The following is a 15,665-nucleotide window of genomic DNA, read 5'->3' as shown; positions in this document are numbered from 1 at the left end:
CCTCTAGAATTTGTTTTACCCTTGCTAAGTATGTTTATGTGTCACAAGTGCCACCCTCTGCGAAAGACGAAATGGTGGATTAGGCTTTGTTGGTTACTGGTTTTTAGTGCTTGAAATATTATATATTGGGACATATTTTGTACCCTGCAAAATGTTTAATCATATTCTGTAGCAGAATTTAAATGTGCATATTGATACCAATCACTGAGCATAAGATGAGGACATTTCAAGTACAGTTTGACAACCCCATTATGTTTTTAAAAGTGTAAGTAAAAAAAAAAAGAAAAAGAGCTAATACTTGTTGCTTCTTCATTTTAGGATAATTTCTGGTGCCAGAGTGTTGTCTGAATCCACAGCCCAGTAAAAACCCCAGAAAGGTTGAAGGACAAGAGTAAAGAGGTGAAATCCAAGTGGAACTATCTTACATCCAAGGTGTGGTAAAACTACAGCGATGGTTCTATGTCCTTACCAGAGAAGACTGTGCTACAGCAACCGTGCTGTCCAAAGTGTTGGGCTAATAGTGCTGACATTCTTGGTGTTGGGTCCCACGATGTGCCACCGACTCCTCTACTCTTATTACTACTGCAGCAGCTGCCACCTGGACCACATGACCCAGCAGATCTTGCTCCAGAATCTGAATGATGGGGAAGCAGCTGTCAATTATCTTACTCATTTAATCCCACCAATCACCCAAACGTCCGCGCCCACCATTGATGGGAAGGCGAGCGCCAAGGTCATGCTGGTTATCACCATCATAACTGTACGTAGGGAGACTGAGTATCATTACTTAATGCAAGTGGCATCAAAGGTCCATCGTCTCCTGCTAGAGTGTGGACACGCTTGCTCTGATTACTTAATGTTCATCTGCAATGTAGATCCCGATCCGAGAAGGCATGTCGACGCCAAACTCCTTGAGAAGATCTTTCCAACTACTAAACGTCATGGATCCACCCCTCGAAATGAGAGCGTCAATGAATTTCAGAATGAGAAGCAGGACTACGCCTACTGCCTGGACAGATCACTTGCCACCTTTGATCCTGAGTATGTGCTGCTGCTTGAGGATGATGCTGTTCCTGAAGAGGATATCTTTCGAGTGATAAACCACCTTTTCCTTACACGGTTTCCTAAGAAACCCTTAGGTGGTGCCCTTTATATCAAACTCTACCACCCTGAGCGATTCCAACACTACTTAAGCCCAGAGCCCATGCGACTCATAGAGTGGTTGGGATTTGGAATGTTTGCAGGTGCAGCTCTGAGCTCCTTGTATGCCTGGTCTACTGGACAACTGAGCCCCCACTTCTGCACCTTCCTTTTCTTTGCCCTCTACAGCATGGTGCTTGTGGAAATGGTTGGTCGCCACTACCTCCTTGAACTACGCCGCTGGTCGCCTGCCTTCTACAATCTTGGGCCCGCTACTGAGTGCTGTACACAAGCCATGCTGTTTTCCGCAGCCTCTGCCGAGCGAGTGTTGGTGCATCTCACTAAGATATATTGCATGTATGGCTTTGGAAAAGATAAGGCGCTGTATTTTGCCCTGCAACAGATGTGGGAGGAAAGAGCTTATGTGGTAGAGCCCAACCTGGTGCAGCATGTGGGCTTATTCTCTAGAATCCCTAGAGGGCACCTGTACTCTAAACTGCCCTGAAGACCCTTTATCAAAGTTTGAAAGTTTGATGTTTATTGACCATGAAATTCAATTCTTCGTACAATTGACCTCTTTGTGCAAATGCAGAATACCTAGGAAATAGCTGCTGGCCACAGCATGTCAGCATTTTCCCATCTTTCAGATGCTAATAGACAGAGGTCTTTAGTAAAGAAATCTGCAGTCACAGTAGGCCGTAATTCAGAGTCTAAAAATGAAAGCATGAAGTGGCAAATAGAAACTAAACACTTTACTGAGTCTCTCCTCCTGAGGAAGGTTTACTGAGTAGAAAGTTGTGTATTCTTAGGAGCGTGGTATTTGCTCTTATACCTTTATTACATGCTTTTCGTTAACTCTCCATTCTCTGTTTTTTATTCCATTAAATTTACCGTTTTGTTATGATAGTATTTGATTCAGTAGTTTACTCTTTAACAGGTCATGTCAAACTATATCGCTCAAGGAAGCTTTCCTTTGCATGATGTGTAATGTCTGAATATCCCTGAGTTTCTATTAATCAGTGTTAAACATGTAAGACTGGAAGGTAGAATGTAGACTCTAGCAGAGAGTAGGCGGAGAGGGTGCTGGTGACGGATGAAATTGGTCTGTTTCTGACGTTCTCTTCTGAAGATAGAACTATTAAGATTCACATAGGAAACCTCTTGTTATCCTTGTGTGATAGAAGTACTCAGTTTTTACACTGGTGGCAAGAATTGTTGGAGGAGAGAGGTCTCTGCAATCCCTGGCTTCAGGTGAGAAAACAATGGATTTCTTGCAGCAAGAGTCTCAACAGTGTTCACCAGCTGTCAAATCTCACAAATATGTGTGACCTTCTTCTTTGGAGCTACAAATTTGGAGAATGGCGACCAAGGGAAGTTAACTAGGCCTATTTTCTTATACGTCCATGATTTGGTCACAGCTGTACCAGTGTGCAGAAGTTTACCCTATCATTAACAGCTTTTTCTGTGACCAAAAACATTGGATAAAGTCACAGGATTACTCCATTACTGTGCACTTTCAAAGGGATTAAACACTGTGGGCACACGCGGAATACACTGGCCTTTCATTATACACACTTACTCTAAAGCCTATTTTATAAATTGACTGTGTAACTATGTTCATCTCTACAGCGATTGGCACACTCCATTACAGTTGGTTTCAGTGTACCTTTACTGCGATTGGCACGCTTCATGGCAGTTGCTATCACAGTGACCGGCACACTCTGTACTAATTGGTCACAACAATTGGCATGTCTTTGCTAGTTAATGCTACAGTGATTGGCACGCTTCGTAAGAACTAAGATATAATCTCCTGCCGAATTATATATTTAGTACAGTGAAAAGATGAGTTTCCTAAATATATAACACAAGATTATATATATATACACACACACACTGAAAAAAAACAAAGGTTACATGGACTTTATAGTTAGTCTCACATTTTATTTGTTGTACAAAACCAGTGAAATTCAGCAGTTCTAGTCGCCTGAGCTAACTATAAATTACGGCTCGCAATGCACTGCTTATGACCTCACATATTACATCACTCATGACATGATCAGTGACATCACTGACAACATCACTGACATCTATAATGACATCATCCACAGAAATACTCATATACCCACTCCTGTACAACCATTCATACCCACACAAGTACTCCCAGACCCACTCACTGATTTATATAGCCACTCACTCATACAGCCACAAACTCACCCATAGAGCCACTCATTCACCCCCTATTTATTTATTTATTTGCGTGCTTATATAGCGCTATGAATAAACCCCCGAAGGAGTATCTCCGCGCTTATGACACCTGGGATGAGAAACTTAAAAGAGCTACATGGAATATGATTTATAATCAAGGGCTTTGTATGAACCAGCAGATAATTGTTCAGCATGAACTAAACAAAAAAGTTTTCAGGCATTTTCTAAACTTAAGGTGATTCCTACACTGTTTTAGGGAAAGCGGGAGGGAGTTCCATAAACTGGGGCCTACCACAGACAGCGCCCTACCTCCTTGCCTGGACTTGTTAATTTTGGGAATTTTTAGCAAAAGTTGTTCGCCAGACCTGAGGGTGCGGGTAGGAGCGTATGGAGCAAATTTTTTAGCTAAATACTCTGGTCCCAATTCATTAAGGCCTTTGTGAATAATACAGCAGGTCTTAAACTTTACTCGTTGCCGTATGGGCAACCAGTGTAGTTTATGCAACAAAGGTCTGGAAGGAGACCTCGGAGGTGCATTCAGCACCAACCTCGCTGCTGTATTTTGTACCACCTGTAGGCGGTTAAGAACCTCTTCGTTAGCTCCTGCCAGAAGACCGTTACAGTAATCAAGACGGCTGATAATCAGAGCCTGAACCAGGGTTCTCCTATAAGAATCAGGGAGGAAAGGAAAAATCCTCCGAAGGAGACCTATTACGTGAAAGCATGTTCCTACAGTAATGGTGACGTGATGTTTCATAGTCAACTCTGGTTCCAATCTAACTCCTAGATTCTTGATCACTGTTTTGGGCTCAGGAACCGGGCCCAAATCAGGAGGCCACCAGTCAGGAGACCATTGGACCTTTACATCGCCGAAAAGCATCACCTCCGTTTTTCCAACGTTGCATTGAAGGAAATTGGAGGACATCCACCTTGCAACTGCCTTCATTCCATCGGAGAAAGATTGTATTATCTCCGATGTAAGATGTTTAAAAGGGAAGAGCAGCTGCGTATCATCAGCATATGATACTGGGTGGAATCCATAAGCTCTGGTTACAGCTGCCAAGGGGGCCACATAGGTGTTAAACAAAGTCGGGCTCAAACATGAGCCCTGTGGAACCCCCTTGGAGATGTTAACCTCCTCCGACCTAAAATCACCCATGGTGACAGATTGGGTGCGGTTGGAGAGAAAGCTTCTGATCCAATCCAATGCAGTACCACCGATTCCACTCTCAGACAGGCGTTCGATAAGGATGTTATGGGAAACAGTATCGAACGCTGCCGATAAATCTAGCAGTACCAGGATTACAGAGTAACCTTTGTCCTGGTACAGCCGAAGATCGTCTGTTATCGACAGCAAGGCTGTTTCCGTGCTGAATTTTGGCCTAAAGCCTGACTGGGATGGATCGAGGCAGCCTGATTGTTCCAAATAGGTGGAAAGATGTTTATTAGCATGTTTTTCGGTGATTTTCCCCAAGAAAGGTAAAAGGGAGATAGGTCTAAGATTAGACAAATTAGTCCAAGGAATAGATGAATTCTTCCTGATCGGTCTGACAAGAGCTTTTTTCCAACACTGTGGAACTACTCCAGATGTTAATGAGAGGTTTACTAGCCTCTGAACGTCAGGGCCCAGTGTGCTCCCTAGTGGACCCATGAGTCTGGCTGGAAGCCGGTCTGCCGGGCTTCCACTTTTAATATCCGTGAGTAGTCTTTGGACCTCACTCAGTGAGATTTCCGGAAAGTCATTAAATGAATGAGATTTTATAGCTTTGGTAGATGGCATGTACACCAGAGCAGAAAGATCCTGGTTACTGCCATCAGTATTTGTCATCTCTATTCTCCTGTAGATAGCGTCAATTTTGTCAGAGAAGAAGCTCGATATACTGTCACAAAGATATTGTGAGGCCATGTCTGCGCTCTCGCACGCTGCAGGTTTCAGAAAAGTGTTGACAATCTGGTACAAGGTCTTTGAGTCATTACCCGCTGCCTCTAACTGGACAGTAATATGTTGTTTACGAGCAGATCGTATGGCTTTATGATAAGTATTAAGAGCTCTCTTATAATTAACTTTATCTCCTTCCAAATGAGAGGTTCTCCATGTCTTTTCAAATTTCCTGGCTATACGTTTAAGACTACGCAAATCCTCCGAATACCAGACTTCATGTTTCTTCGTGGGGCTCGTTTTGAAGGTCTTTATTGGGGCAAGTAGTTCTACTGTATCACCAACAGCCAAATCCCACTTCAAAAGAGCACTATCAATGTCGTCTGTACATACGACTAGAGGGGGTAGATAACTTTGTTCGAAGGTGATGTTGGTAATTTTATGCCACTGCCTTCGTTTAGAAGGAATGTGGGCATGTGCAGTGGATTGCGGAGCATTTATTGGCACTCACCAGTACAACCACTCACACATCATCATACAGACACTAATACACCCACTCATTCAGCCAATCACACGGTCAGTCTCCCATTCAATTAGTCGGTACACAGACAAAATATCGATTTTTAAATATCGATATACAAAAATATCGAAGTTTAAATATCGATGGGACAAAATATCGAAGGTAAGTAATATCGACAGTCTTAATATCGATATTAGTATGATATCAGTAATATTGAAGTTGTAAATATCGATGTCAATAATATCGAAATTAATAACTTCGATGTTACTAATATCAATTTTTAAATAAATTTAGTGTATATTATATTGTATTTATTATGTTTTATTATTTATTTTTAATGTAATTTAATTAAATATTGTCTTTTACTACTGTAGCGGGTTGTGGGTTTATAGGGGAATACTGTGGGAAGTAATTTAATTATGTTAAATTGATTATTAATTAGTAGGAAATATTAATTAATTAATTGAGAAATAATTTTAAATTATTTTTAATTAATTGATTAATTGATAAATATGTTCTGTAGCGGGTTATGGGTTTATAGGGGAATAGGGTGGGAAGTAATTTAATAATAATTAATTAATTGATATATGTTTGTACATATTTTAATTAATAATTAATTGGTAATTAATTTCTATTAATTAGTTAATTAATTAATATAATGTTGTACATATTTATAATTATTAATTAGTTGGTAATTAATTAATATTGATTATTTAATTACATTAATTATAGTAATTTTTTATATATAATTTATTGTTATTCTTAATTAATTGGGAAAAATAATATTAAATATTAAATTAAATTAATTACAGCAAATGTGCTAATATATTTACTTTATTGTTATTGTTAATTAATAATTAATTGGTAATTAAATAATATTAATTAATTTTGGGTAAAGGAGTATTTTTAGGGTTCAGGGTCAGTTTTCAGTTTTTGGGTAAAGGGGTATTTTTAGGGTTCTGGGTCAGTTTTCAGTTTTTGGGTAAAGGGGTATTTTTAGGGTTCAGGGTCAGTTTTCAGTTCATGGGTAAAGGGGTATTTTTAGGGTTCAGGGTCAGTTTTCAGTTTTTGGGTAAAGGGGTATTTTTAGGGTTCAGGGTCAGTTTTCAGTTTTTGGGTAAAGGGGTATTTTTAGGGTTCTGGGTCAGTTTTCAGTTTTTGGGTAAAGGGGTATTTTTAGGGTTCTGGGTCAGTTTTCAGTTCATGGGTAAAGGGGTATTTTTAGGGTTCAGGGTCAGTTTTCAGTTTTTGGGTAAAGGGGTATTTTTAGGTTTCAGGGTCAGTTTTGGGTTTTTGGGGTACAGGGATATTTTTAGGGTTCAGGGTCAGTTTTGGGTTTTTGGGGTACAGGCGTACAGGGTAAAAACAAAAAAATATTACATTAAATCAAATAAATTACATGAAAAAAATTAAAATTACATTAAATTATTAAGTGTTTTATTTATTTTAAATGTATATGTATTAGTTTTAATTTTGTTTTAATATTTTTATTTAATATTTGTAAAATTATATGTATTTTAAAATTATTTTTACATTATTGTTAATACATTTAAAAAAACAATATTTTTGATTCCGATATTTTTGTACTACGATATTATTTTTTCGATATTTTTGTACTTACCTTAATGAAGATAGGATTCCGATATTTTTGCTGTCGATATTTTTGCTCCGACATTTTTGCATTTCGATATTCTGTCTGTCGATATTATGTCAGACATTCCAATTAGTCACACCTACTCGCCCATACAGTCATTCACTATCCTGTAGCTACTCACAAACCCACTCATAGATATTTACATGTAGTTACTCATCTATACATTCACTAACACACACACTCACCTATACAGCCACTGTTACCTTCACTCAGTCATCCATGCAGTCACTCACATACCCACTCACCTATACACCACTTATGCACCCACTCACCCATACAACCACTACACACCCCATTACTCACCTATACATCCTCTTGCATACCCACTCACCCATACACAACTGATGCACCCACTAACTGACCCACGCACAGCCACTCACTCACCCATAGTGCCACTCAGATATCTGCTCACTCATGGATACACACAGCCACTCACATAATACGTGGTACAAATAGTAGCACTCAGTAGTTCATAAACTATACTCATTTAACTTTTTTTGTACATATCTTTAACATTTAGAATCTTTTAGAAAACACTCACAATCACTGGATGCTGTCATCAGTGAAGTCACTGGCCATGTCATGTAATATATGAGCTCATAAGCAGTGCATTGCAGGGGTGTAAGTTTCACTGTTCTTGTACGAGTGAATGTGAGCCTAACTGTAACATCTCGGTAACCTATGTTTTTTTCAGTGAATTTATAACTTTTTTTAATTCTGTTTCCTAATTGTAACATCCTTATAACCCGAACTTCTTAAAACAGACCACTCTCTCTTCAATGCCCTTCCCCAATATACTCTTAGCACAGTCTCCATAGGAACTCACTAGAACTAGTAGATCACACGTTCTCAGTACATTCTAGAAAGGCTAAACCAGTTACAAAATGAGCTGCAACATGTGCAGTTATAGTTCAAGTTTACATTTCACTTTTTTATTTTTTCTACAGCTAATCATTGATCTAGTTACGTAAGCTTTCAAGACACTACCTCATTTTATTCACCTCAATATTCAAAGCATTCAATCAATTTTTTTTTTTTTTGCCAGGATCCCACCTGCATTTTAACTGCCTTTCATTTTGGAAACTGCCTCATTAAGCTCCAGCCTTCTCCTACCTGCTACTGCTGTTTCACGTCAAAAAGGTTAGATAGTGGATTGTAGGCCACAGCTATGTCTTTTGGGCTAAAGAGGTTGTAAGAAAATGTGGTATTGACAGCGACTTGGGTTTGCCTGTTGTGGACATTACTTGGATTGGCCAGTGAGGATTAAAGTAGCATCAGTTGCTGCCTTTGGTTGAAAGCATTGTGGATTCCCAACCCCCTGACCTCATGATTGTGCACTGTGGTTGCAATGACTTAGGCACACTGACTGGGGGAGGACTAGAAATTCTAATGAAGGATCCCTTTACATAATTGATGACAAATTTTCCTCACACCGACTTGGCATATTCCAACATATGCTAAAGACGGAAATGGAAATGGTCTAATCAATTCTGTCCACAGATTGAGAAAGCCTAGAAACATGTTTATAAAACTGTTTCAGCACTCTTCAGAGACCATAGCATGAGTTCTATCTACAACAACAACCTGCGTTTTGACATGCATGGATTCTGTAGAAGTGAGGGAGTTCACTTCACAAACGAAGGCAACAGGGTGTTTCTCAGTAACCTAAAACTCTGCATCCGGTCTTATGTGTAGCTCACATATACACTTAATTAACACAAAGCCTCTTCTCAATGCCACCCTATTGCCCAAAATGTTGTTAATTTTCGTTATCTTTAAAAAAAATTATATTTGCGACAACATTGAGATATTGCAGAATGAGTAGCGAATACGCAAAACAAAAGCAGACAGAGTGAGCATCTGCGGACCATACTGGATGAGGGACAAACTGAGGCGCTGATACTGCTCGATCTCAGCGCCACGTTTGACACAGTCTCCCATCAGATCCTACTGCGTCGCTTAGAGAAGGCGGGGGTGACCGGCCTGGCACTGGACTGGGTCCGCTCCTTTCTGACTGACAGAGCTTTCCAGGTCTCCGCGCCCCCCCCTTCCTCTCTCCCACCCATTTCATCAAGCAGGGAGTTCCCCAGGGCTCTGCATTAAGCCATGTCCTTTTCAACCTCTATGTCCAACCCTTGGCAGGAGTGGCACGGGAACATGGCATGACCATGGTGTCGTATGCTGACGACACGCAACTGGTGGTGGCCCTCTCTGATGACCATGCTCGGGTTGCTACACAGTTCCGAAACGGACTAGAGGCGGTCACACGCTGGATGACCACCAAATGCCTTCAACTTAACGCCAACAAGTCAGAAGTGCTGTTGGTGGTGAAAGACAAGGAACTCTGGAGCACGCAGTGGTGGCCGGTGTCCATGGACAGTGCCCCCACCCCTAAGTCGGTGGTGAAGAACCTAGGGATTTGGTTTGACTCCACTCTTGGGTTCCAGGAGCATACCAAAAAGATTGCGGGTACCTGCTTTGGACTCCTACGTGGTCTAAGGCCCATATTGGGTTTCTTTGACCCATCCACGTGTCAGGTGATAGTACAGATGACTATTTTGTCCAGACTGGACAATGCTAACTCCCTGATGTTAGGTGCCAATAAGGCGGAAGTGAATCACCTTCAGCGAGTCCGGAATGCCGGTGCCCGAGTCCTGCTCAAGCTCCCAAGAACCTGCTCTATGACGAGTGCTTTACGGCTCCTCCACTGGCTACCCGTTCCTAAGAGGATCGAGTTCAAGGCACTCTGTCTGTCCTTCAAAATTCTAAAACTTTCATCTCCTGAGATTTTGTCCAATTTATTGGTCCCCTATGTACCCGTACGCCAGCTATGCTCCGATGAGCAATTCTTGGCTACGGTCCCTCGTGTGAAACGCCTTAGAGCAGGAGGCCGGTCCTTTCGCTGTCTTGCCGCAAAACTGTGGAACTCTCTCCCTGTCCAGATCTGCCCCTTAGACTGCCTGTTACCTTTCCGCAGGGCCATCAAAACTCTCCCTATCCCTACGGTCTAGCCCCTCGCTCTATACTGACACTGCTACTAGCGCTGGGACGCCCCTTCGCTGGGGCAGCTGTGTGCTATACAAGTTTACTTTACATTACATTAAATTAAATAGCCACCACCACATTCAAAATATATAGCTATTTAATTGATTCTAAGCAGCATTCTATTTACATCACTATCTAAATAACTCAAAAACATGTATGATTCTCTGAGTGTGTCTGTGAGTGCATGTGTGAAAGCTTGAGTGAGTCCGTCAGCGGGTGCATAACTGTCTCAGAACCTCTGTCAGAGGGTGTGTGAGAGTTTGGGTCTATGAGAGTGTGTGTGAGTCTCTGAGTGTGTAAGTGGGTAAATTAGTCTGAGTTATTCTGTCAGTGGGTGCATGAGTGTATGAGTGGGTCTGTGAGTGGGAACATGAGTCTGAGTGGAAGCATGAGTCTCTGAGTGGGTGAATGAGTGAGTGCATCTGTGAGTGTGTGCATGAGTCTGAGTGGGTCTGTGAGCGTGCCAGAGTGTCTAAGTGGGTCTGCGAATAGGTGAATGAGTATTTGAGTGCATTTGTGATAAGGTGCGTGAGTCTCTGAGTGGGTCTGTGAGTAGCAGCATGAGTCTGAGTTGATCTCTAAGTGGGCGCATGACTGAGTAGGTCTGTGAGTGGTGCACAAGTATCAGTGGTTCTGTGAGTGAATGAGTGTCTCAGTACCACTAAGAGTGGGTGCATGAGTATCACAGTAGGTCTGTCACTGGATGAATGAATCTCTGAGTGGAAAATATTTTACAGAGTTGCGACTCCGTCGCAGTTCCACAAAGCAAAAGCACAAATTCAATGCACAACATATTAAACATTTATAACTCTAATTTTGACTCTATACATATTACAATGACTTTGTAAAAAGCTTTAAGAGAGTCTTAAGTGTGTATGTAATAGTTGCATGAGTGTCTGAGTGGGTCTGTGACTGGGTGCCTGAGTCTTTGTGTGGCTATGTGAGTTGGTACATGAGAATAAGAGTGGGACTATCAATGAGTGCCTGACTGGGTGCATGACTCTCTGAAATGAAATGACGAAAATATTTATAAAGCGCGTAGCTACCCTGACGCATCCCAGCCCGAATAGCAGCAGCGGCCAGAGAAGACTGCTTTTTATGCGGGATTTCGGAAAAAACAAGTTTTAGGGAGTTTCCGGAAGGACAGAAGGTTGGACTCCCGATGTAAGTGAGGATGGAGGGCGTTCCAAAGCTTGGTGGCGTTGAGAATGAGCGCCCTCTACTTCTTACTTTTTTTATTTTTGGAACTGCGGAAAGAAGGAGGTTGGCCAAGCGGAGAGTTCTGTTAGGGCGGTAAGGGGAGACGATAGATTGAATAATTGTCAGTCCTTTCCCCCGGAAGGACTTGTGGGCGATACATAAAGCTTTAAATTGAATTCTCTCCAATACAGGCAGCCAATGAAGAGCCTTCAATGCTGGCTTGGTGGATTGCCGGTAGGAGGTCTGCAGGAGCAGACGAGCTGCGCAGCTTTGAACGATCTGTAACTTGGAGGAGGTAGCTTGGGTAGCTCATGGATAGAGGGCATTCCCATAGTCCAGGCGGAAGAGAATAAGAGCTTGGACCATTAACCTTCTGACAAGCAAGGGAAGAAGAGAAATGATTTTGCGAAGCATTCTCGGAATGCCATAACAAGTGGCTGATAGTTCCGCCGCCTGATGTTCAAAATTCAGGGAGCGATCCAGCCACATGCCCAGACTTTTAATCTGTTTTTTTTGGTGTAGGAGCAGGCCCAAGGCAATTTGGCCACAGTAGCCCTGAGTCGAAGATGGGAGAGTTGCCTAGGAGCATAAGCTCCGTCTTCTCTCCGTTCAGTTTCAGGCAGGAGAGCTCCATCCATTTAGCTTCCTTCTCCAGACAGGGGCCCAGGCCGGAGGATGAATTTTCCGGGTGGCTTAAGGCCACAACTAGCTGTGTGTCATCAGCGTATGTAACTATCTTTATGCCAAATGGACAGACTATTTCAGCCAACGGGCTCATATATACATTAAACAGTGTAGGGCTCAGGGAAGATCCCTGAGGAACACCGCAGCTGAGAGACATATGCTTAAAGGTGATATCTCCTTCAAAGACCTGAAAAGACCTGTCATCTAGGAAGGACTGCAGCCAGGCGATGTCACATCCAGTCACTCAAAGACTCCTGAGTCTAAGAGTCAGGATGTTGTAGTTGACAGTGTCAAATGAGGTGCTGAGGCCCAGGAGGATGATAGCCGCTGTACCACCTTGGTCCAGAATTTTCCTGGACTCTTCAACCACCGCTAAAAGACCGGTTTCTGTCCGATGTTGGGGCCAGGAACCAGTCTGTGAGGAGTGCAGAAGGTTGTTGGAATCCAGCAATCCGGATAGTACTGAATTAACATGTCTCTCAAGGATTTTACTAATCGCCGGGAGGAGTGAAATAGGACAATAATTTCCTAGGAGGTCAGGGTCAAGATTAGGTTTTTTGAGTAGTGCTTTCACCACGGCACATTTCCAGGGCGGGGAAACTACTCCAGAAGAGATGAAGGAATTGATCAATTCGAGAATCACTGGAAGAATTGTTCCAGCGGCTAGGTTCAGAGTATGAGGGGGGCAGGATCCTTGAGAGAGCCCAATTTTACTAGGGCCGAGATAGATTCTAAGGACTTAAGGTCCAGCAGAGGGATTTCCTCCAACAGAACTTGAGTGCAATGAGGAGGGATATCCGTGAGCAACGGGTCGTTTTGACAGGCTGCGAGAGGGAAGGTGATATATATATCTTGAATTTTCTTGTGAAAGAACTCTGCCAGTTTGTTGCAGCGGGCGAGGGCACTGTTAGTGGGGACTTGTGGGGAGGGAAGTTTGAGGGGAGTCTTTGCGATGCAGAAGATTTTCCGTGGGAATAGGCGGCTTGTGCAAATTTAATTTCTGCTTGATAGATTTTGATGGCCTTCTTATATTTTAGTTTGCTAGAAGCTGCGTAGTCCCTTCTCCATTTTCTTTCTATTTGTGGGAGCGCAGGTTTGATATACAAGCGAGGAGGCTGGATGTATTTCCCAAATGAACATGTTTTATTATCAGAAGTAACAGAGGTTTGTGAGTCAAGTCCGTGTTCTCCCGATTCCCTTTCTGTTGGCGTCTTCGGTGAGCCGGATGAAGAAGACGAGGGTGATGTTTCTTGTTCTTCGTCTTCTGGGTCAAAGGTGTCTAACCGGAGGCTCATAAGAGAGGAAAGGAAGGAGCCGTCAACATACAAGTATTTTAGGTTACCCGTCACCACAGCTAAAAGTGCTCAGACTTCGTTCATTTCAGGGTAAATTTGTGCAGTGGGGTAGCCTTTAGGGAGTGCCTAGGGATTGGGGTCATGTGCGAAGGGGGGACGGGGGGGGGCTTTAAACTAATGGACCATTTTATCTAATGGGCAGTTTCTCCAAACCAGCAAAATTAATACACCTGAAGGAGGCCACATGCCCCAGCTAATGATGCCACACGGTAACAACTTGTCCGTTCTATGGCCCACAATCAAATAATTTAAAAAAAAAACAATTATGGACGTCCACACGTATACTAGGTGTTCTATTCAACACACTTATAGATGGTCGTGCCACCTTATATAACAGTGAACCACACTTCAAAATACCATCTTCAAAGAACCCCTACTCCCTACCCGCCTCCGGCGTTCCCCCCTCTGTTTCCGGTGATGCGCTTTCACTCAGCTGCTCTCCGGCAACTCTCCAGAGTTGCGGCCACTCTCCAGCGTCCTCCGGAGGACTCCACCACTCCTCACACCAACGTTCGTCGGGTTCCGCGTCCTCTTCTCTCACGGATTCTCCACTCCTTGGGTCTCCTTCGGTTGTGTCTCTGCAGGGTCTGTCCTCTTCAGGCAATTCTTCCGACGTCCTTCCTCCGATTTCCGCGCCACCGGTCTGACTGCCTTCCTCCCCGTAATCCTCTCTTTTCATTGGAAGAGGAAAGAGGGAAAAAACAGGATAGCGGCATGGATTTCGTCCTTTTTCAGGATCCTGCGGGTGCCGATTGGAGAGGGGCACAGGTGTCTGAAGGGGAGGATCTGCCCATGATGCTACACCGGTATGTTCTTCCTCACATCATTCTTTTACAGACTTGTTTGAATTTGCAGAGCTTAGGGGAGTACCACGGAGAGGTGCTGGTCCTGACTTTTTTCGGGTAGATTTTTTGGGGCGAACATGGTCTAGAGAGGAATTGAACCATTCAACTTATCGTTGGCCATGAAGGGGTTTGATTCCCTAGAAGGCCTGGTGGCTTTAAGAGCTGAGACCCACTGTTCTAGGGGAAGTTTAGACCACGTACGTTCCTAGCTACTAACCGTGCTAAAAGAGGAGAGTGGGCATGTGTTACCTCATGACAGGGGAATCAAGAAATGGTCTGACCATGGCAGCGGTACGGGAGCCCCCACGTAAAGTTCCTCACTATTAGTGAAGAAAGGATCCGATAGATGACCTTTGAAATGAGTAGCTTCAGAAACTCTTTGTTTAAAGTGAAATGCTAAGAGGTTTCTAACTAACTCAGAAGCAGCTGAGTTTGCGGGATTATCTAGATTCAGGTTAAGCCCTCCTAATATTGTGAAGTTGGAAGGGCAGCTGACTAGATTAGCAACAGTTTCGGGAAGAACTTTGAGCAGTTTGGGGGCGATAGATTAATTATCCTGAGAATGTATGGAGTTACTCTTTGTAGGTGTACGAGTAGGTGCATGAGTGTTGGTCCGTGGCCTTTTTGCAGGGTTTTCAGCAAACCATTTGCCTTCTTATTTTTTCTCTCCTGTTTTGTTGGTTTTAGGATTTGGGGCAATTTACCAATGATAACCAGTGCTAAAGTGCATATCTCTCTGTTTAAAGTGTATTGGTGATTGGTTTATCCAAGATTGGCATATTTGATTTAATAGTAAGTCATTAGTAAAGTGCAGCAGGTGTGCCCAAGGCCTGTAAATCAAATGCTACAAGTGGGCCTGCAGCACTAATTGTGCCACCCACATGAGTAGCCCTGTAAACGTGCCTCAGACCTGCCACTGAAGTGCTCATGTGTGCAGTTTTAAACTGCCATGTCGACTTGGCAAGTTTACCCTCTTGCCAGGCCCAACCTTCCCTTTTACTACATGTAAGGCACCCCAAAGGTATCCACGTGGGCCTTGTATTTGAAAGGTAGGGCATGTACTGATGTGTTTTGGATGTGTTGATACTGAAATTCTGCTAATTTTGTTTTTCACTATTGCAAGGACTATCTCTCTCAT

At 42.9% G+C, this 15,665-nt stretch overlaps 1 protein-coding gene across 1 annotated transcript; it reads left to right on the top strand.

The window, feature by feature from the left end:
- Window positions 1-443: 443 nt before the first annotated feature.
- On the top strand, window positions 444-1,645 carry LOC147740897 (GPI-N-acetylgalactosamine transferase PGAP4-like). Its single transcript, XM_086935986.1, has one exon. The coding sequence runs from the start codon at window positions 452-454 to the stop codon at window positions 1,643-1,645; it is 1,194 nt and encodes a 397-aa protein (XP_086792112.1). The 5' UTR covers window positions 444-451.
- Window positions 1,646-15,665: the final 14,020 nt, after the last annotated feature.

This window comes from Lissotriton vulgaris, chromosome 1_1 (genome assembly GCF_964263255.1).
Source record: "Lissotriton vulgaris chromosome 1_1, aLisVul1.2, whole genome shotgun sequence".
Classification (NCBI taxonomy): Eukaryota; Metazoa; Chordata; class Amphibia; order Caudata; family Salamandridae; genus Lissotriton; species Lissotriton vulgaris.
The sequence above is the reverse complement of the archived record's forward strand: the minus strand, read 5'-3'. Positions and strand labels throughout refer to the sequence as shown.

Bases quoted from the DNA above. Each gene is read 5' to 3' on its own strand.
- LOC147740897 (XM_086935986.1), top strand. From the start codon at position 452: ATGGTTCTATGTCCTTACCAGAGAAGACTGTGCTACAGCAACCGTGCT.